Genomic DNA, 18,287 nt, shown 5'->3' with positions numbered 1-18,287 from the left:
TCCATTGCTTGATCCGTTGAACCGGGCTCCAACCAACCTTTCGGAGAGATATATAGTTTGGGTTAGCTAGATATGTGCTTGTAGAGCAAGTCTCGAACTAGGTTCCTGGGGGTGGTACTCCAACTGCCCCTCACGTATTAGTCACCCAACCAACGTCACACGGTTGGCGTCACTTTCTTACCCCTTCTATTACATATGCACGCTACCTCCTCGTATGTACATCGGCCGGGATGACGCGGGACGGCAGTTCGTGTTTTGTTCCTTTGTCTGTTTTTTTTTCGAGGGACGTGCCGAGGTGATTAAAAAGGTGGCTTTGGAACCTATTTCTCCAAATAATCAAGCGCTTCCTGACAAGAACACCAAAGAAATCATCATCCCTCAAAATGCCTCCGCAAAGCAAACTCGCCGAATGGTTCCCCCATGCCCAGTTTCCCGTCATCTTTAGCGCCCCGATGCTGCGCGCCTCGAATGGCACGCTCGCGGCCGAGGTGTCCAAGGCTGGGGGAGTTGGTGAGTTTTCAGTTTTTCTCTTTCTTTTATTGATGTTCTTCCTTGGTTTGCTTCTTTCAACGACCTAGGCATTCAGGCATGTATCCTTCATTCCTGCCATCTGGAGAGCTATCTAGTTAGCAAGTCAGCTGGTCGATCAGTTGTTCGTTGTCGATTTCTCATTCACTACCTCCTTGTTCAGCCCGAGTATATGTCTCTCCAGCCCTCCTTTCTTACACACACCTCTTCTCATATGAACAATTCATTCGCCCACCTTATCGACCCTAGCTACTGTCATCTCACTCTCATTGGCTCTACTCATCAACACTCTCTTTTCACCACCCATCTCCCCACCAAACCTCCTCTCAACCAAAACCCCCTCAAACCCAACCTTCAATCCGAAAACTCCCCCCCTCAAACTCCCAACCTTCTAACAAACCAGCCACACTTACTCACACTTACAAAAAAAAAAAGGAGTAATCCCCGGAGGCTACAACTTCCTCCCATCCTCCCCGCACCTCACCGCGCTCGAGCACGAACTCACCGTCGCCCGTTCCATCCTCAACCCACCACCCGGTGATGATTCCTACCTGCCCGTCGGCGTGGGGTTCATCCTCACCCACCCCTCCTTCGCAACCCACTTCCTCGCCACCGCGCTACCTCTCTTGCGAACCCACCGTCCGAGAGCCGTTTGGCTTTTCGCGCCGCATCCTGACTTCGAACCTTCCTCTTCCTCCCCTGCTCAGGAGGGGTCCCAATCCCCCCTAGCCAAGGTGATCGCAGCCCTCAAAAGCGAGGGGTTCGTCGTGATCAGCCAGGTCGGCACGGTCGCAGCCGCGAAAAGGGCGGTGCAAGCCGGCGCCGATGTGATTGTTGCGCAGGGCGTGGACGCCGGCGGGCATCAGTTCCGCGGAGGCGCGGGGGCCGTGACGTTGGTGCCGGAGGTGGGGGATATGGTGGCTAGGGAAGTGGGCAAGGAAGGGGAGGTGGTAGTGGTGGCGGCGGGTGGGGTGGTAGATGGACGGGGGATTGCGGCGGCTTTGGCGCTTGGTGAGTATATATTTCCTTATTTCCTTGGTTATATTTACATGATCGAGTTGGCCGGGGTTGTTTTGTTTGGTTGGTGGTGATGATGTTGGGTTGGGGAGAGGCGAAGTTCGGTGGTTTAATGTTGGAGTAGTTAGTTGGGCTGGAGTGTGGTGTTGGTGATACGATGGTTGAAGATGGGGATGACTGACAATCGATCACTAACTGCCCTTACCCTACCTAGGTGCCGAGGGAGTCGTCATGGGCACGCGGGTAAGTTTTCCTTCCTCCTTCGATTAAACCCATACTAACCAACTCGTCCAGTTCATCGCTTCCACCGAAGCCTCCGTCCCCTCCTGGCACAAAGATCTCATCCTCTCCGCCACCGACGGCGGTCCGTCCACCGTCAAGTTTGTCTCGCTTCCCTGCCCTCTTTAACTCCAACCCCTCAACATAGACTCGTTAACTCACAACTTTTCCAGAACTCCCGTCCTCGACGAAATCCAAGGCACCGGCTCCGTCTGGCCCGACGTCTACGACGGCCGGGCTCTTGTCACAAAGTCCTGGCTGGACCATCTGGCAGGCATGCCGCTGGAGGAGAACATCCGGCTGTTTAAGGAGGCGGAGGAGAAGGGCGAGGTGGAGAGGAAGGTTACTTGGGCGTAGGTTCCCTTTTTCTTTCTAACGGAGATGTGAGACTCATGAGGAGTCCTTGTTGCTAACCCATGTTGCGACTGTTACTCGATATGTAGTGGAACCGGCGTTGGCCTTGTCAAGGAGGTTCGCCCGGCCGGCGAGATCGTTAGGGAGGTGAGGGAGGAGGCGATCAAGAGGATTCGGGCGCTTCAGGGTGTCATTGATGGTTAAGAGCTGGAGTGGAGAGATAAGAGGTTAGGAAAGGGACGGGGAAAAGAACGAGAAGGCTTGGGATTCTGGTTTGCATTTGCTTGCTCGACACTCATAGTCTATAACCGCCCGACAGGTATTGAAGTTGTTGCTGAAACCATCTCAAGAATCCATGGCGCATGAAGCCCATGTTACTCCAGCTTATGGTTGAGTCCGGCATCAAACATCGTGTTCTATATAAACCGAACACCTCAATCCAACGCCTCTATCCACCTCCCCAACCCATACCCTCATCACCACCACCACCAAACTACAAATCCTCCCTCCCCTTACCCTCCTCCTCCTCCCGTACAAAAACCCTCCTCCCCGCCACCCACGTCTCCACCACCCTCACCCTCCTCCACCCCTCCTCCCCAACCCCTCCCACCTCCTCCTCGAGCACCACCCAATCCGCCCACCTCCCCTCTCCAATCTCCCCCGCCTTGTCCTCCATAAACCCCGCCCATGCCGCGCCGCGCGTGAACCCTTCCAGTGCCTGCTCCAGCGTCAGCCCTTCCTCCTCTCGGTACCATCCCTCTTCAAACCCCGGCGGCGCCTTGCCCGTGTGCGGGTTGCGCCGCGTCACGGCGGCGTAGATGCCCTGGAACGGGTCGGGCGGTTCGACGGGGAAGTCGGAACCGAGGGCTAGCGTCAAGCCGTGGTTGAGGAGGAGGGATTTCATGCGGTAGGCGGAGGATTCGAGGCGGGGTTTGCCGAGGCGGAGCACAGCGTAGGACATGTCCGAGGTGGCGTGGGTGGGCTGGATGCTGGGGATGATGCCGAGGGCGGCGAGGCGGAGTTGGTCGGCAGGGTGGATGATTTGGGCGTGTTCGATGCGGAAGCGGTGGCGGGACTGGCAGGGCTTGAGATCGTTGACGTTATCCGGGCAGAGACTACGCAAAGCCGACTCCAGCGCGTCGATGGCCAGCTGGTTGGCCAGGTCGCCGATGGCGTGGATGTTGACTTGGTACCCGGCTGCCGACCAGCGCTGGGCAAGGGAAGAGAGAGTCGACGCGTTGACGAGCAGCGAGCCGGACGTGTCGGGCCGGTCGGCGTACGGCTCAAGCATGGCGCTGCCCCAGCTACCCAGCGCGCCGTCTCCGAAGAGCTTGACGCTGCGGACCGTGAGCATACTGGATTCAGTGTCGGCGATGTACGGCGCCGCGTCGCCGCAGAAGGTGTTCCGCTCAGGACACTCCAGCATGGCATACACCCTGACCGTCACTTCTCCTTCTCCCACCAACTCCTCCAACATTTTCACATCCTCCGGCACCACGCCGGCATCATGCACTCCCACAATCCCCACCTTATTCAACTCCCTCATCGCCGCCTTGACAAACTCCCTCCTCTTGTCCTTCCCCGGCCGCGGCCACAAGCTCATAACCAACTCCATCGCATTATCACAAAACACTCCATACCCAGGCTCCCGCACAATCTCCCCTCCCGGCACATCCTCCCTCAACTTCTCCTCAGGAATCAACCCCAACACGGCCTTCGAAACCCACACACAATGCACATCCACGCGATCCAGCATCCAATACCTCCCTTTCAGTACCTCATCCTCCTCTAGCATCTCCGCCGTCGGCATTTTACCGTCGAGTAAAAGCATCTGATCCCACCCGACCCCTCTCGCCCAACTCTCTTTCGTCGCCCCAGCGTCCGGGTGGGCGTCTACATACCGCCTCAGCCGCCGCCGGACCTCGCCGATCGAGTTGGAGCCAAACAGGTCTGCTGAGTGCAAATACTCGCCGAACTGCAACACATGGCCGTGCGCGTCCCATAGGCCGGGGAGGACGTGGCCTTTGCGGATGGTCACCACATCCTTCTCAACTGCGGTAGCTCGGAGTTCGTCTGCCGGCCCAACCCGCCCAAACACCCCGCCCGGTAACACCTCAAAACACCAATCCCTCTCGACCGGGGATGTGGCTGACGCGCGGAAGGTTTGGTAGCAGTATATCCCTGCTTCTGCCGCTGCTGGAGGTATGCTCTGGCTCTTGCTGCTGTTGCTACTGTCTTGTGCGGACGAAGAAGAGGGTGGGGAAGAGGAGGCAGATGCGTCAACATTGAGACTACCGCGCGCCCAGATGACGGCCAGGAGGCCGAACAGAAACGAAAGCAGACGGATTGGCCAGTGAGGAGGGGAGGGAGTTCGTCTGGGAGCTTCAGATGGTGGTGGTGTTGGTGATTGTGGAGGTGGGTTGTTGGACCCTCGCGTGGGTGGAGGTTTGCCGGCGCTGCGAGGGGGCATTGGGCTGTGGTGCTGGTGGTGTCGGAGTTTGAGTTGGAGTTGAGTTTAGTTGAATTGGGTTGGGTTAATCTGGTGGTGTGGGTGTTATTGCGTTTTGGTGCGTGTCTTGGGGTTTGGGGAGGGAGGTGAGATGTTGAATATATGTATGTGAGTGAAATCTTATATGGATGGATATCAGCTAGAGTTGAAAGTTGGGGAGTGAGTGACTTTCGGACTTGTTTCGTCTTGGCTGTCTGCCCTCTGAGTTGGTCAAGTTCAAAGTCAGAATAGCAGAATTTATTCAATTTTGACTTTACAAGATCCAAACTGGGGGTCGCGTTGCAGGTCGGGCCGTTCTTCTTCGGCAGTCCTTATCAGCTCTCCTCAAGCCCGGGAGCGGGAGGATGCGGAGAGCCCAGACAACTGAACCCCTGCCCAACCTCCGCAACGGCGTCGAGGGGCTCGCTTCTCCACTTCGGCCCGCATCCTCCGTCTCCCGGTCCCGACGAGCACCGGACTGGGTCGAGCAAGACAGACAATGGGCCGAGTTCTAGTACTATTGTCATAAATATATCTCAAAGCCTCACACTCTTTGTAATATTTGGCTTTCGATTCTCCCATTTCTTTTACTAATGCAGCCCCTTAGCTAGGGCAGGAGACAATAAACATGCTTCATCCTCCAGAACCACTTCTAAGAAGACACAACAGACACAACAACCCATCCAAGCTCCCTTGAGACAAACAAGACATAAGGTAAGAAGCCGATGCAACCAAACACACCACACCCACCACCGAAGTCCATACACTCAACAAACCACCAACCACAAGTCAATCAATCAAACCATCTCTATATACATCTCCACAAACTCGACCAGGAGGAGTGGGCGGCACCACCACCCCGAGGTCCAGTCTGTACTTCCTACCTAACTAAGGTAACTAACTACAATCAAGAAGAGCCATGCCAGGTCAGGTCAGGTCAGCCCAATACTCCGTAGCAAACAAGCAAGACAAAAGACTACCTAACTACCTTACCACCCCCATCCATCATCATATGCTCTGAAAACTAAAACGAGAAACCAACCCAAGAAAACAGAATGAGAGACAAGAAAGACAAAACCGAAAACCAAGAAAAAAGAGAGACACGACAGCAACGCCAGAGCAAAGAGTGTGAGTGAATGAGTGAGAGAGTGAGTGAGACCCGACCAACCAAACAACAATGACAAAACAGCAGCATCAACAACAACCCCCTCAACAACACCCGATAGCAACCCCTATAACACAACACAACACAACAAACACGACACAGCAACAACCACAACAACACCAACAACACAGAAAAAAAGATGGATAGAACAAGAAATAAAAAGAGAAACAAAAACCAGAAAAGAGCAAATATCTCGCTCCAGTAAAAACCCATACCCCTCCGTCCATCAATCCATATACCAGCTGCATCCATCCATCCATCCATCAACATCACCCACACTACGCGCCTTGTCTGCTCATCATCTATCCACCTCCTCTTCCAGCCCAAATCCTCTCCAACCCCAACTCCAAAACTCCAACTCTACCCCCACCACCCCCCATCTTTCTCTGCAGCAGCAGCACCAACTTTGCTCACTCACTCCTGTCCAAAACCCATCGTCTCCTCCACCGCCATCGTCAACTTTTGCTGCAGCTGCTCTAGCGTCTTGTACGGCGGCAGATCCAACCGGTTGAAGCTGTTTGTTGGTTGAGTTTCCAATCGTCAGCACTCCACACTTACCAAACCAAAAAGCAGTAATCTCTCCGTCTGATCGAGGGAGGAGAGGGAAGGGAAAAACATACCAGGTATGCGCCTTGGGCAAATTATTAATATCCCCCGCCTTCTCAATCGTGAATCTCCTCGGCCCGTCGCTGCCCTGCAGGTCCTTGAACCCGTTGACGGGAATCCGCGACGTACCCGTCGTGAACTGCAGCAGCCGGCTCTTTTGCTCGCCGTCCCACGACCGCACCGTCTGCCAGAAGAACTGAATCACCTCGTCCTGCTCCGTGTATCCGCGATAATCGGTATGCTTCTTCCAGTCGTCCACGTCGATCTCGGCGATACCGCCAATCAGCAGCTCCAGCTCGCGCTCGTCAAACACGTTGATCAGGTCCTGCGGGATCAGGTCGTGGAACCCTTCCTTGAACGCCGCAAACTGCTCCGCCACGCGCTTCTCGATGCGCCACTTGACCATCAGGTCCACGTACTCCTTCTTGTTCTCGTTGGTCACCTCGATGTTGCGTCCGTTGGGGATGAGATCCTCGACGGTGATAACGCCGAACCGCTCGTCCTCGGTCGAGAAGGTCTGCTCCAGGATGCCGCCCGAGATGTCATTGTCCAGCATCCACTGCAAGCTCCGGTGGAAATCCGCATCCACGCCCTCCATGTCGGCCAGCGTCACGGGCTTGCCCAAGATCATCTTGTACAGCGCGCCGATGAAGAAGGCGTCGAGGAAGCGCCTGTGGAAGATGGCCAACCCCACCACGCGCCCGATAAACTTGAAGTAGTTGAGGTGCTCCGGGTTGATGCCCGAGTGCGGGTTAATCTGCAGCGTGTAGTTGTCGTGCGCCGAGTACTCGAACAGACAATAAAAGGGGTTGAACATTTCGTGCGACAGCAAAAAGAAAAACTCGCGCGACAGACCGCCATAGTCCAAGCCGTCTTCGCCGTCAAACTTGATCATCAGGCGCTTCTTGAGATCCGTCGGCGACTGGCGCGAGATCTCGGCGAACGAGTCCTCAAAGATGTGCGACCGGCGCACCTTGATGTGGCACTGGCCCGACAGGATGCGCATGGCGGGCTGCGACCTGAAGTAGATGAGCTTGCGCCGGAAGTCGCGCTTGTACTGCGGCACGTTCTGGTCAAGCGACGACGGCAGCCGCGGGTCGTCCCACGTCGTCGTCTTGGTGTTGTGGTCGACAAAGTAGACGCGCGCCGTGTTGGTGAGACGCATCTCCCAGCCGCTCGGCAGCGGGCCCAGCTGCGACACGGGCTGCTGCTGGATGGTGCCGTTGCTCCCGGACCCGCCGTACATGCGAATGTATTGCTGCCGCCGCGGATCGACCCATGTTGTCGTGCGCGTGTTGTGGTCGACAAAGTAGGGCCGGCCCTCGGGGGTCCATCGCTGCTCCCAGCCCGGCGGCAGCTCTCCCGTACCCGGAGTCGTGGCGCCCGTGTGCATCAGGGCTGTGGCGTTGGCCGCTGCCGTCGCCGCCTGCTGAGCCTGCAGCGTCGGCGAGTTGGCTCCGGTGCGGTCCTCGGGCAGCGTGCGGTTCTGGTGCCTCTGCCGTTCCACTGCCGTGGCCGCCTCGGCGTTGCGCTGTTCGGCTGCTCCCGTCCCCGTCGGGCGGTTCCAGCTGGTGGTCCTCGTGTTATGGTCCACGTAGTAGGTCCGGCCGAGGTTGTCCTCGCGGCGCTCCCATCCGGCGGGCAGGCGGCCCAGGGCGTCCTCGAACGGGCTCATGTTGCTCGTCTGTCGCTGGCGGCCGGCAGTATTGGCGGCGGGGGCGGCGGAGGTGGTAGCGGTTGATTGGGTCGACACCATGCTCGACGGACGATGCGGCAGGGTCATCTGCTGGCCGCTAATACCGGGGGTGCCGTTCGCGTTGGACAGGGAGGACGAGGGTCGATCGGCCGTGCCGTTCGTGACGGCCGAGGGTTGCGGGGCGAGAAGGGGTCGGCTGGGGCCGGGGGTACCGAGTTGCTGCTGTGTTTGCTGTTGCGCTGGTTGCATGCGGTTTGGAGTGGAGAGGTTTGTGGAAAGGTTGATGATGAGCTTCCCGTGGACCACAAGATTATCGCTCGACTTTTTGAGATCACGGGTGAGCATCTGGTCTGAAGTACGAGAAGGGCCGTGTTAGTAGAGACGGAAGAACCCTGGGAATGGATTTCAGGAGACGGTACCATCAGCGTCCGGACTCAGCTCCATGACGTCTCCGATGCGGATGTTGATGACACCGAGGAAGCCCTGGTCCTTCTTCTTGAACTTCTTTTGGTCAAAGACTTGTATGGCCAAGATGCTGTCCTCATTGACGCGGCTATGGGGTGTGAGCGTCAGCTGTTGTTTCCAGGGGGTTTGGGATGAACGAGACCAAATCTTACAAGTCGAAGCTCTCGTTCCAGTAAGGACTCAAGGTGCGCTTGGAGACTTGAGTCGTCTTGGTCTGCTCACCGTTGATGGTGGCGACGGCGAAGGGGTCGGGGAATCCTGTGGGTGGTGTGTCAGCACCAACTCGGACGACAGAGATATACATTATGGCGGTGATATCACGTACGAAAGACATCTCGCTTGTACAGGCCGTCGGCGGCGATAACTAGGTCGACGTCAGTAAAGCGTCGCAACAGAAGGGGGGGGGGGGTCGTCGAAAGCTAGTTGGGGTATTTACTTGTCACGCGAAGGTTCGGTTGGCTGTTGCACATCAAGACGTTAGCGCTAGGTGCTCATGATGTGTATGCAAACGAAGCCAAGGCGGCCTTGGACCTCGGGAGACAGGAGGACATACGCTGGAAGCCCTGCATCCATGCGACTGCTGCTCATGGTTGAAGATGAACGCAGCAGGGCCGCGTTTCACCCACCGGGCGGCAGCGATATGGAGGAGAGGGGAGGAGAGGGATGTGTTGGAGGAAAACGGAAGCTCGGAGGAATTCGGGGCGGTGGGATGTTGTCGGCGGGATAGAGGGATCAAAACGGCCTGAGCGGAATGGAGATGGTGTTGTGGTGAGCGGTGTTTCGGTGCTCGGAGTCTTGGAGTCGTTCCTTGGTTGTTGATGTTGTTGTCCTTGTCGACCTGTCGAAAGATGGACGATGACTCGGGGGGCGGGGAATTCGAGGAAGCGAAACGGAAGGGGAACGCTGAAACCGAGGCTGCAACCAGGATAGATGATGGGGTTTCTCTGACAAAGGAGAAAACAAGTAAGAGTAGAAAGATTTTGGAGTTGCAAGGCCCGAGGTGACGAAGTGACGGAGCGACGGAGCACGCAGATGGACCAAGATGGACCAAAAGATGGAGGCTGTGCTGGGCTTGTGTCGGGGCCACCCCGCTTTGCATTCGATGCATTCGACGAGCCAGCGGCGAGAAACTGGATTGGAAACTGGAAGGGAAGCTGGAAGGAAGCGCGCCCTTCCAGGTTACCTACTGCAGGGGATGCCTTACCGTATTGTATGTACGGTAACTTTCAAGACAGCCCGCCATCATCAATCGAGGTGAACAAAAAGATGATGGAATCTCTACGAAGAAGCACTGCCCGGATTACGCAGGCCATTGCCCAAGACACGAAAAACAGTATAAGGAGACTTAGTGATCATCAGGTCAGGTAGGTTGACAATTACAGCTGTTCTTCTCTCAACAGGGAAGTCTGCAACCGCTTCGAGTCTTGTCTTGCACATACTGACACTGGAACATTCCCGTCTTGGCCATTGGATAGCCGTCATTGACGGTTGTACTGTAGTCTACTCCATCGAGCGTCCAAGCGGCGGCTGGACCCCTGCATCAACCTACCTTAGCCGACTTCGAGCTTCGCTGTCCCGGTGCTCTACCAGAGTACCTTCAGTGTACCGACGGAGTCTGCTCCGACACTTTAACTAGTGACAGGCACCGTTCGGCCGCCGTGGACGCCGTAGATTGGTAGTATGTCTGTACTAAATAATCGCATCAATAACCACCGCCGCATGGCTCGCCGGGCCGGCCTGCCCATTCCGCTGTCGCAGACGTGAAACTGTCCTACCAAGTGAACCTGCAACAGGGCAGTCCATTCCATCGTCTTTTAGCCCAGGTACTCCCAGATGGATGTACATACATACCTGGGAGACCTCATGTGAGCTAAAATACAAAAGTACCTGATATCCAAGCCCGAAACCAACCTCTCAACTCCCGTCAAGAACAGAAACATTCTATCGCTGCTACACCGTAGGTACCTTACCATGCGGCCTCCAACCCCTCCGGTCCGGCCGGGCCCCGGATCCTGGGCGTCGTCAATTGTGTGGCGTCGGAACCAAACGGCGGCCAGGGATCACACAAACCAGAGGGGCGGGATTTCGACCTGCTTGGAATGGAACAAGCGCGCCTCCAAGCGGCACCCACCCTGGCAGCTAACACAACTCTAGCCCCAAGCATCGTGCGGACTTTCCCGGCCTGCACTGTGAACATGGTACTGTGTATGTACATACATACCGTCATGGACCTCGAGGCTGTCTTTTTGGTTCATTGTGTTTCCAAACCAAGTCCCTGAGGAAAGCTGACCAAGCCGTTTGTTTGCTCTTCGAATTTCTTAGTCACCAATAAGTCAGGTCATATGCGCACACTCAAGAAACCCACTATATTCGCCACGACAAAGACTCTGCAACTTTTGTCACCATGTCTGCAGGTAGGTATTTAAACTTTGTCTGCTGCTAGCTTACGCTATTTATGGAACTTCCTGGTGGTGTCAAGTGAAGGTCCGTCATTGGCGCCGACAAGCTTTCTTCTGCATGTGACAGAAGAGGTGGAAACATGCCGAAGCCTGAACATGATCTGCTTACCTTTGAATCATGCAGCCGCCGACGTGAGGGGGTGTCGTATACAGAGTACATGGCATAGGTACCTTGCTTAACTAGTGCTCACTGCATTGGCGTTGTCGAAGGTGCTGCACCATTCTGTCGGTGAGGAACAAGCAAATCATTGTTGAAAACACTGAACTTCTGTATCTGCCCATAGTTTCCCCAAGGTCTTATACCATCTCTCTTGCTTCTTCTGGTTCTCAACCCCGTTTCCTCACAAGAGAGTCGGAACGATAGCCGTCTGCTCTCCCTCTTTGTCCCCAACAATGCCATCACACGACGGTCTTGCCGAAACAACCCAAAAGCGGCGAATCTTCGAGTAGAAGAGAAAAAGACGACGACGACGAAACGAACAAACAAAGACTAATCCCTCCTCAATCAAATCCACGGCATAGCAGTCAAGCAAAAGAGAAGAGCCATCAACAAACATCTTTCCTGCAGAAACAAATCAAGACCATCCCCTTCCCATCTCCCTCCTCAATACGGCGCAAACCCGCGTCCTCTACCACGGTAGCCACCGCGATAGCCTCCGCCGCGGATAGGTCCTCCGCCGCGCCCGCCACCGTAATATCCCCTTCCGCCGCCGCCGCGGTACCAGCCGCCCCTACCGCGACCGCGCGACATGCCGGGGATGTTGGTGCGCTTGGGCTCGACCTTGATGTTGCGCCCCTTGAAGACGCTGTCGTTGAGCACGAGCGCCTGCGCGACGAGGGCGGGCTCGCTGAACTCCACGTAGGCGTAACTATTTTTATGATCGGGAGAGATTAGCATCGTTTTCCAAACGTAGACAAGATAGACAGACGATAGAAAGACGACAGTGAGAAAGAAAGAGTCCGAAACATACCCCTTCGGCTGGCCGGTAAACTTGTCGAGCAGGATCGTCACGCGGTTGATGGACCCGCAGCTCTGGAAGTGCGCCTGCAGCTCCTCGGGCGAGGTCGAGTAGTCGACGTTGCCGACGAAAATGCTGCGGTTGTCCACCTCCTCCTTGTCCTCGACGGCCAGGGACTCGCGCGCCTGGTCCAGCGAGGCCTGCATCTCGCGCAGCTTGGCCGCCTCGGCCTCCATCTCGGCGACGCGCCGCTTCATGGCCGAGATCTCTTCCTGAATTCCGGGTATGGGTTGAGCCGCGGGTTGCGTTAGCCTCCTCTTGTTCTTATTTTCTTTTTTTTATTATTTCTTGCCAAACTATTCTCTCCCCCCCTCGCTGGTATCTTCTTCATCCATCAAGGCGGCGATGAAAGAGGAGAGTAGGAGGAGGAAGAGACTCGGTCGGGTCGCACCTCGTCATTGTCGGCCTCGGTATGATCCCGGGTCTCGTCGTGGGGTTTCTCTTCTTCTTTGGGGGAGCTCATTTTGGCGGTTGACAGCTTGGATCGGTCGACGTCGTCAGTGGTAGTTGTCTTGGAGTTGGTCAGCCTTCTCGCCTTGCGAAAGGAACCGTGAGGTGGCGATGACGTTGGCAGGGATGGATGATGGAGAGAGGATAGAGAACTGACCCTAGGAAAAGATTAGAAGGTTGAAAGGAGAAAGAAAACGGAAAAAGCCAGAGCCTCGCTGAACAGAGGTCTGGAGAAGGCAAAGACAATGAATGGACTTGCCTCCCGAGATGGTCGGATCGTTTGTTCGTCGCTGCCTTGCCGGGTCGTTGCCAACTCGATGCGGCGCGGCGAATGCAAACGCGAGCGTGCACTTTGACGTAACACCAGGTCACGCCAGCTGGGGTTTAGAGGCAAATCCTCGATAGGTGCTTATCGGAGGTGGGGCTTATCAGTTGACCTCACCTCCGTCCTGGGTCCGGATTCACACGGTGCCGCCACGGAGCATCAAAAACCTCCCCTCTACGTGCTGTTCTTACCTCTCCTAGATGACCTGGCCGTGAGCTATCAACTCGTCTCACTTCCTAGCGAGCAGACAGGATTCAGGCCAAGGCATTCATTGCTGTTCATGCCCAGATGTGGCACGGCTAACTACTACGAGTAAAGGTACTCGTTCCTGCGTGTATCTAGATACAAACATCAACGCCCAATCCTAATGACTTTCCCCTGTAATTATGACCATAGTCTGACATGGAAAGCAACAAATGGACGCCAAATTCTCACAAATCCACAATAACCACGACAGCAAGACATCAACGTGCCATGTACTTCCACCTTCTGTCCGTAAATATTACCTTTCTTCAACCCATTGACAACCAATCCAGGACACAGTACTGAGATAAACGAAATGCTGCATCAAGATCAAATCAGCAACAAAACAACACGTTCCCAGCCAGCATGGAGCTAGTAACCACCAGGTCATCCCCCGTGATTCCGTTTATGACATCCTATTTACGCTCACCTCCATACGGGCTGTCAATCATCGTTGACAAACTCGTTGAAGAAATTGCCGTCAGCATCGTCTAATAATAGCCCTAGCTCGGCAGGGCTGAGGTTGTTGGGGATGACCCCTGGGTGTGGCTTGCCGAGATAGTATGTGCCTGGCGGAGGCTCGATCGTGTTGACAGCAGGGTCGGGGATGTCGTCGGTGCTGTTGAAGCTGGCCCCGGGAGTCGAATCCGGGAGTAGCTCGGAAGGATCGACAGTGGCAACAGAAGGTTCGATTGTGGTGACAGCGTCGTTAGTGGTAGTGTGGGTGTTGATGTCGTCTGGGCTATAGTAGGAGCTGTAAGCGAGGACGGGATCGTTGACGGGGTTCGGATTCCAGTCGTGGTTGATATTGACGATGGGAGTGACGCTATTTGCTGGAGTGAAGTGGCCGGATGTCCAGGTGAAATTGTCCAAGGGGAAGCTGTTGACGATGTCCAGGTTGACGTTGGACTCGAGCCTGTCAATGGCGTTGGGATTTGTTAATACCCTCGTGCCGTTGATGAGATTCGAAACGTCGTCCAAACCAGAGCCCTTGGTAACATCGTATTGGGCAAGTCCACATCGATACTCATCATCCATGGTCTTCAGTTCACTGTCGATGGCATCTTTCTTCAGGCCATGGTGTTTCCCCAAATGTTCGCGATACTTGTCGCGGCGGAGGAAGGCCTTCCGAATGACACAGCGACGGCAATGGTAGGATCTGGTGGGTATCTCCTCCGAACACTCATGAGAGTGGCGGGCCTTGCACGTCCCCGACCTTTGATGGCGGAGGAGTGCATCCTGGCGGCTGAATCCTTGGTGACATGAACCGCAGAAGACCCTGTCCGTTTTCTTTCTCTTGGACCTTTTCTGGCTCGAGTTTGTAGGCTCATGTTGGGTGACAGCCGGTGAGTGGTACTCCAAGCCTGAGTTGTGGACATTGAGTGAAGCAGATCTGTTTGGGTTTGCAAAACAGCATGTTAAACGACCAGTCCTTGTTAAACAGGAGAGTGCCGGGAATTGGGTGAAGCAATAATTAGGAGCTCAAACTAGTCATCACTTCAACTATTAAGATTAGCACTGTTCAAACTTAGATCCAGGATCCAACGGCCGCACTCTGGAACTTTGGGTAGATATATCCACAGGTCTGCGACTTATTGGATGGCTAGTAGTCCTACGGAAAGGTGGATGGAAGAACGGCCCAGGCCCCGGGATTCAAAGAATACTTACAGCTTCAGGATCCAAAACTTCCACGGCCATAACGAGGCAACCCATGATTCCACAGTCCGTATGCGGGAGTCCAGGTATGGGGGGGTCCAGAACTATCCAGGAGAACCGAGCTCGGTAATCGTGAAGGACGATTATACTCCGAACCAATCGGTCTCGAAAAAGAAAAGGACTACAAAGAGGACAAAACATTGGGAAGGCAAAACAGTTAGAAAACAGAGAGACTCACCTTGTGGAAGAGGTCAGGCCAGCCAAAGCCATTGGAGCCAGATGGGAGAGGCGATTATGGGCGATGTTAAGTCCTCCGTTTCTTGCCAAAAGCGAGGCACTTGGGTTTTTCGCAGGGCCCTAGCTTACTATCTTAGGTTGATCGATGATTGAGATTGTTAGCACTCTGGTATCTATGGTTGGTTGAAATAGATTCTGTGTAATATCACAAGTTCGAAACCGAGCAAAAATGTGTAAGACGAGATCGTGGAGAAGGGAAAAAGTAGGGAGAAGAAGAAGGAACGGCAGGGTACAAGGAGAGGGATACATTAAGGTTAGATATATCCAGATTGTCCGATGAATCTGGTTTGGAATGGCCTTTAGATCTTGCCTTGATCCACTCGTCGGGTTAAAGGCGCAGAGTTCCTGAGCTTGCGGCGCAAGGTACCAGTAGTCAAACTATTCAGCACTTTTCTAGCGTTGTGGCTGAATAGAAGACGAATCAGAAATATCTTAGTAGGGTGGTTCTACGACCTCTCAGCGCTAAGATAGGGCATCCAAGCAACACATATCCGATGTCGGGTGTCAGTCACATGCTATTATACGCGGAGATGGCTATATCACAGAGCATATTTCATCGCTCTCCTGTCAGTTGAGCAGGGTGGCAAGCAAAGTCATCGATAATTATACATTTCCAGGGCAAATTCTAAAAGTTCGTCGTCCATCAAAATATCCCTCGTTTTAGGTTTGTTGTTGTCTGTTATGTACAGCCCTTTTCATCAATTTCAACATCAACAGTAGGCCCGGCCAGGGTCCGGACAAGCTATGGATCTTTCCCTCCGTGAACCGCAGGCTCAGCTCGGATACCTCAGGAGCCCATCCAGGTCCGGGCGGGGGTTCATGTGTGGGGTTAGATATGAAGGAGTCAGGCGCATTTTCAATTCTAAGATGTGACTCCAGAAACGTTGGGCATCACCGGAGGAAAGGTGAGGTTAGGCAATCAATCTACCTCAGCGAGGATGAGGTAGGGGGTTACATACCTGGACTGAGACACCTTTCCTCTTGCGGAAGAATGACACGAAACGGTTGGTCGATGATGGTCCAATAACAAGATGATGGAGAGGGTGGCGTTGCATGACTGTATATGGCTGTGCCCCTCTTCAGGCCAGCCTTGTAATCGGTGATCATACCCCTGATTCAGCCTTGGGCATTGATCAGGCACAACCACTAGGTGGCAAGCAAGAAACCCAACGGGCCATGCAAAATGATTGATGATTCCAGGGATCGAGGCGTGGCGAAAAGATTGATTGGTGCCCGCGTTGAAGTGCTACACTGGAACCCGTCGGTGAGGATCGTGGGGGATGACTTATAAGCAATTACTCCAAGCACACACTCCAACAAGGTCCGCTAGCTCAATGGCCAGAGCGTTTGACTCTAGGTTGGCCACTCGCACGTCTCTCGAGGAGACTGCTGAATTTAGCTTGGTCGACGTTCCTGTCTAATCGCAGGATTAGAATTCGAAAGGTTCCAGGTTTGAGTCCTGGGCGGATCATTGTTTTTTCTTCCCTATTTTTTACTTTTGGTATGCCCAAGGAAGAACAAAGAATCTGTGACGGAAATTCAGGAGCCAAACTAATTTCTGAGCTCGATGTCCCAAAGCCTGCTTGTCACCTTCCAGAACCACACATGCCTCATGCGGGCTCAGAAATTCCGACCCCTTGACATTGGCCAAGCAAGAATAACTCTCTGCCCTCTGCTTCGAGCAGCCATTCCTAGACTTAGATGGGTCATATCCCAAGCTCCTGAAGCGATGTACTTAGCTAGCTAGCTCACTCAATTCAACGCTCCTTGTCCGCAATCCCATCTCAGTGGTCATGCTGCTTTGACGTGTCATAAAGAAGTTCGCCGGAGAGTTGGGGACCGGGATTATTGGATTACGCTAGCAACGGAACTCCTCACGGGCCCATACCGCAGAGACATGGATGGTGTTACCATCTGGTTATCCCGTACGACGTGGTTGAAGAGGAGAAATCCGCCGATTTGAGTGAGTCCAAGATGTGTGTAAAGAAGAAGATGGCAATAATGAAGAAGAATAAGAAGCACAGGAGATGGAAGACCTAAAGGAACAAGAGAGCTAAGCCCTCCTGTGGACAGAGCCCGACCACCGACGCCCGACATCCACCACTCCGGCATTTGCTCCCCCCTGCTTTATCCTGCAGCCAGCCGTCCTATCTAACGCACAACAAACATCCCAGGAAGCACATACCTATGGCCTCATAAGCAAATTTTCCAAGCACACATACCCCAACAAACAACGTAACGTAACCGGTCCGCTAGCTCAACGGTAAGAGCGTCCGACTTGCATGCTGGACCATTGCCCCCGACCTGCTCAGCGTGGCTGAGTGGGGAACGCAACCGAGGCGGCATGGCCATGCGTTCCTGTCTAACCACAGGATTAGAAATTGGGAAAGTTCCGGGTTCGAGTCCCGGGCGGATCATTTTTGCCTTTTTCATCTAGGCAGGGAGAACAACATTTTCTTGCCTCAAACTCAAAAGAGGGTTGGTTGTATGGTTGTATGGCTTTTGTGGGAGAGATTGAGCGACGCCAGGTCAACACCAAGGCTGTGATGGAAGCAGGGAGGGAGAAGAATTGTGCATCAGAAGAAGACAACATTGCAGTTGATCAGTGACACGATCAGCAAACCCGTATGTCTATCACAAGCACCGTCTTTGCCAAGGTAGGTCAAGAAAAAGAAAAAGTCAAAAAGCGAAAAAGTCCAAAAAAGCTTGGCTCGCCCAGGACTCGAACCTGGATCCTTTTGGCGCCTCCAACCGGGTGGTCAGGCCGGCCGAGAACGGCGCCCCCCTTCGGTGGCGGCCTCCGGTGGGTAGCCGCGAACACCCACGGAAGTGCAAGGGTTGGGAGCCGAACGCGCTGACCATTGCGCCAGCGAGCCGTTCCTTTTTGTTTGCTTGTTGACATCCGACGATGCGGACCTCTCCCATATACCGTCTCCCAAGGTTGAGGGAGCGCATGAAAAGATGAACAAGTCCCAAAAAATGTTGGCTCGCCCAGGACTCGAACCTGGATCCTTTCGACGTCTTCACCGGTTGGTCAGGCCGGTGTCCACGACCCCCCCAGCCAGCGGCTATAGCGTGTGGCTGGGGTGGCCACCCATTCGGGTAGGGGTTGGAAGCCGAATGCGCTGACCATTGCGCCAGCGAGCCGTTTTCCTTGAATTTTTGACATCTGACGATGCGGACCTTCCCCATATACTGCCTTCCGAGGGGAGGGAGAGACAGGATCAGCTGGTGGTGATG

General features: G+C 54.5%; 6 protein-coding genes and 3 non-coding genes across 9 annotated transcripts; 2 read left to right on the top strand and 7 right to left on the bottom strand.

The window, feature by feature from the left end:
* Window positions 1-383: 383 nt before the first annotated feature.
* VTJ04DRAFT_9762 (uncharacterized protein) lies at window positions 384-2,382 on the top strand (the record flags this gene model as incomplete). Its single annotated transcript, XM_069368344.1, has 6 exons — window positions 384-510; window positions 964-1,539; window positions 1,760-1,788; window positions 1,840-1,925; window positions 1,998-2,177; window positions 2,268-2,382. 6 exons carry the CDS (start codon window positions 384-386, stop codon window positions 2,380-2,382), a joined length of 1,113 nt encoding a protein of 370 aa, XP_069214497.1.
* Window positions 2,383-2,671: 289 nt separating this feature from the next.
* On the bottom strand, window positions 2,672-4,648 carry VTJ04DRAFT_9761 (uncharacterized protein; the record flags this gene model as incomplete). Its single annotated transcript, XM_069368343.1, has 1 exon — window positions 2,672-4,648. One exon carries the CDS (start codon window positions 4,646-4,648, stop codon window positions 2,672-2,674), a length of 1,977 nt encoding a protein of 658 aa, XP_069214496.1.
* Window positions 4,649-6,245: 1,597 nt separating this feature from the next.
* VTJ04DRAFT_9760 (uncharacterized protein) lies at window positions 6,246-9,186 on the bottom strand (the record flags this gene model as incomplete). The annotated part of the gene is made up of 7 exons (XM_069368342.1): window positions 6,246-6,345; window positions 6,452-8,483; window positions 8,553-8,686; window positions 8,751-8,856; window positions 8,924-8,962; window positions 9,035-9,057; window positions 9,152-9,186. 7 exons carry the CDS (start codon window positions 9,184-9,186, stop codon window positions 6,246-6,248), a joined length of 2,469 nt encoding a protein of 822 aa, XP_069214495.1.
* Window positions 9,187-11,398: 2,212 nt separating this feature from the next.
* Window positions 11,399-11,614, bottom strand: VTJ04DRAFT_9759 (uncharacterized protein; the record flags this gene model as incomplete). The annotated part of the gene is made up of 1 exon (XM_069368340.1): window positions 11,399-11,614. The coding sequence occupies one exon, from the start codon at window positions 11,612-11,614 to the stop codon at window positions 11,399-11,401; it is 216 nt and encodes a 71-aa protein (XP_069214494.1).
* Window positions 11,615-11,661: 47 nt separating this feature from the next.
* VTJ04DRAFT_9758 (uncharacterized protein) lies at window positions 11,662-12,539 on the bottom strand (the record flags this gene model as incomplete). The annotated part of the gene is made up of 3 exons (XM_069368339.1): window positions 11,662-11,926; window positions 12,029-12,288; window positions 12,468-12,539. 3 exons carry the CDS (start codon window positions 12,537-12,539, stop codon window positions 11,662-11,664), a joined length of 597 nt encoding a protein of 198 aa, XP_069214493.1.
* A 999-nt stretch (window positions 12,540-13,538) lies between these two features.
* On the bottom strand, window positions 13,539-14,807 carry VTJ04DRAFT_9757 (uncharacterized protein; the record flags this gene model as incomplete). The annotated part of the gene is made up of 2 exons (XM_069368338.1): window positions 13,539-14,219; window positions 14,763-14,807. 2 exons carry the CDS (start codon window positions 14,805-14,807, stop codon window positions 13,539-13,541), a joined length of 726 nt encoding a protein of 241 aa, XP_069214492.1.
* A 2,486-nt stretch (window positions 14,808-17,293) lies between these two features.
* VTJ04DRAFT_t149 lies at window positions 17,294-17,464 on the top strand. The gene is made up of 2 exons: window positions 17,294-17,330; window positions 17,429-17,464. It is a non-coding gene; the product is annotated as a tRNA-Ala (tRNA).
* A 290-nt stretch (window positions 17,465-17,754) lies between these two features.
* Window positions 17,755-17,923, bottom strand: VTJ04DRAFT_t135. The gene is made up of 2 exons: window positions 17,887-17,923; window positions 17,755-17,790 (listed from the first exon to the last, which is right to left on the bottom strand). It is a non-coding gene; the product is annotated as a tRNA-Gly (tRNA).
* Window positions 17,924-18,030: 107 nt separating this feature from the next.
* On the bottom strand, window positions 18,031-18,194 carry VTJ04DRAFT_t134. The gene is made up of 2 exons: window positions 18,158-18,194; window positions 18,031-18,066 (listed from the first exon to the last, which is right to left on the bottom strand). It is a non-coding gene; the product is annotated as a tRNA-Gly (tRNA).
* Window positions 18,195-18,287: the final 93 nt, after the last annotated feature.

This window comes from Mycothermus thermophilus (assembly GCF_041956435.1).
Source record: "Mycothermus thermophilus strain CBS 625.91 unplaced genomic scaffold VTJ04scaffold_7, whole genome shotgun sequence".
NCBI classification, from domain to species: domain Eukaryota; kingdom Fungi; phylum Ascomycota; class Sordariomycetes; order Sordariales; family Chaetomiaceae; genus Mycothermus; species Mycothermus thermophilus.
This window is presented reverse-complemented; position numbering and strand designations above follow the sequence as displayed.